General features: G+C 62.3%; 1 protein-coding gene across 1 annotated transcript; it reads right to left on the bottom strand.

The window, feature by feature from the left end:
• Window positions 1-651: 651 nt before the first annotated feature.
• Window positions 652-1,105, bottom strand: LOC106900071 (synaptotagmin-3-like; the record flags this gene model as incomplete). Its single annotated transcript, XM_014962040.1, has 1 exon — window positions 652-1,105. A coding segment is annotated over one exon (454 nt), but the record flags the coding sequence as incomplete, so codon positions are not given.
• Window positions 1,106-1,110: the final 5 nt, after the last annotated feature.

Here is a 1,110-nt window from a genome sequence, read left to right as displayed (position 1 = left end):
CCGTCTCCTCACCCTGCTGCCCTCCAGGATGTTCCTGAGATGGGTCCCTCATCCCTGCTGTCCCCCAAGATGTTCTCCACGTCCCCTGTTGATCTCCAGGATGTTCCTGATGGGACTCCATCCCCACCACCCCTTGTCCCTTCACCCTGTTGACCTCCTTGATGTCCCTGAGATGGGTTCCTCATCCCTACTGTCCCCAGATTGTCCCTCCAGAAGGTCCCTGAGATGGGTCCACCATCCCTTCTGGCCCCCAAGATGTTCTCCACGTCCCCTGTTGACTTCCAGGATGTTCCTGGTGGGACTCCATCCCCACCACCCCTTGTCCCTTCACCCTGTTGACCTCCTTGATGTCCCTGAGATGGGTTCCTCATCCCTACTGTCCCCAGATTGTCCCTCCAGAAGGTCCCTGAGATGGGTCCACCATCCCTTCTGGCCCCCAAGATGTTCTCCACGTCCCCTGTTGACTTCCAGGATGTTCCTGGTGGGACTCCATCCCCACCACCCCCTGTCTCCTCACCCCCGTGTCCTCCAGGATGTCCCTGAGATAGGTCCACCATCCCTGCTGGCCCAAGGATGTCCATCCAGAAGGTCCCTGAGATATGTTCCTCATCCCTGCTGGCCCCCAAGATGTTCCCCACGTCCCCTGTTGACCTCCAGGAGGTCCCTGGTGGGCCCCCATCCCCACTATTCCCCGTCTCCTCACCCCGCTGCCCTCCAGGATGTCCCTCCAGATGGGTCCCTCGTCCCCCCTCTCGGTGGCCTCCAGCAGGTTGTCCAGCACCACCTGCCCGATGAGGTCGTGGCGGGAGAAGCGGTCGAAGTCGTAGACGCTGAAGTGGAGGCGGCGCAGGGGGAGCTCGGCCAAGGGCACCCCGAAGCTGAAGGTCTCGTCGAAGACGGGGTTGAGGGTCTTGCGATGGACCTTGGTCTGGAACTTCTTCTTGCGGTCGGGGAGGAGGTAGATCTTGACGTAGGGGTCGGAGAAGCCGTTGGCGTCCTTGGCCGGGAGGTCCAAGGCCCTCAGGACCTTCACCACCAGCTGTTGGGAGCCGTAGGCGTAGCGGAGGGCCACGCTCAACCGCCCGCAGGGTGTCCCCCCCCGGGACCCCC

Source organism: Calidris pugnax, unplaced genomic scaffold (assembly GCF_001431845.1).
Source record: "Calidris pugnax isolate Ruff unplaced genomic scaffold, ASM143184v1 scaffold1229, whole genome shotgun sequence".
Lineage (NCBI taxonomy): Eukaryota > Metazoa > Chordata > Aves > Charadriiformes > Scolopacidae > Calidris > Calidris pugnax.
Note: the sequence above shows the minus strand (reverse complement) of the source record. Positions and strands in the feature narration are given on the sequence as shown.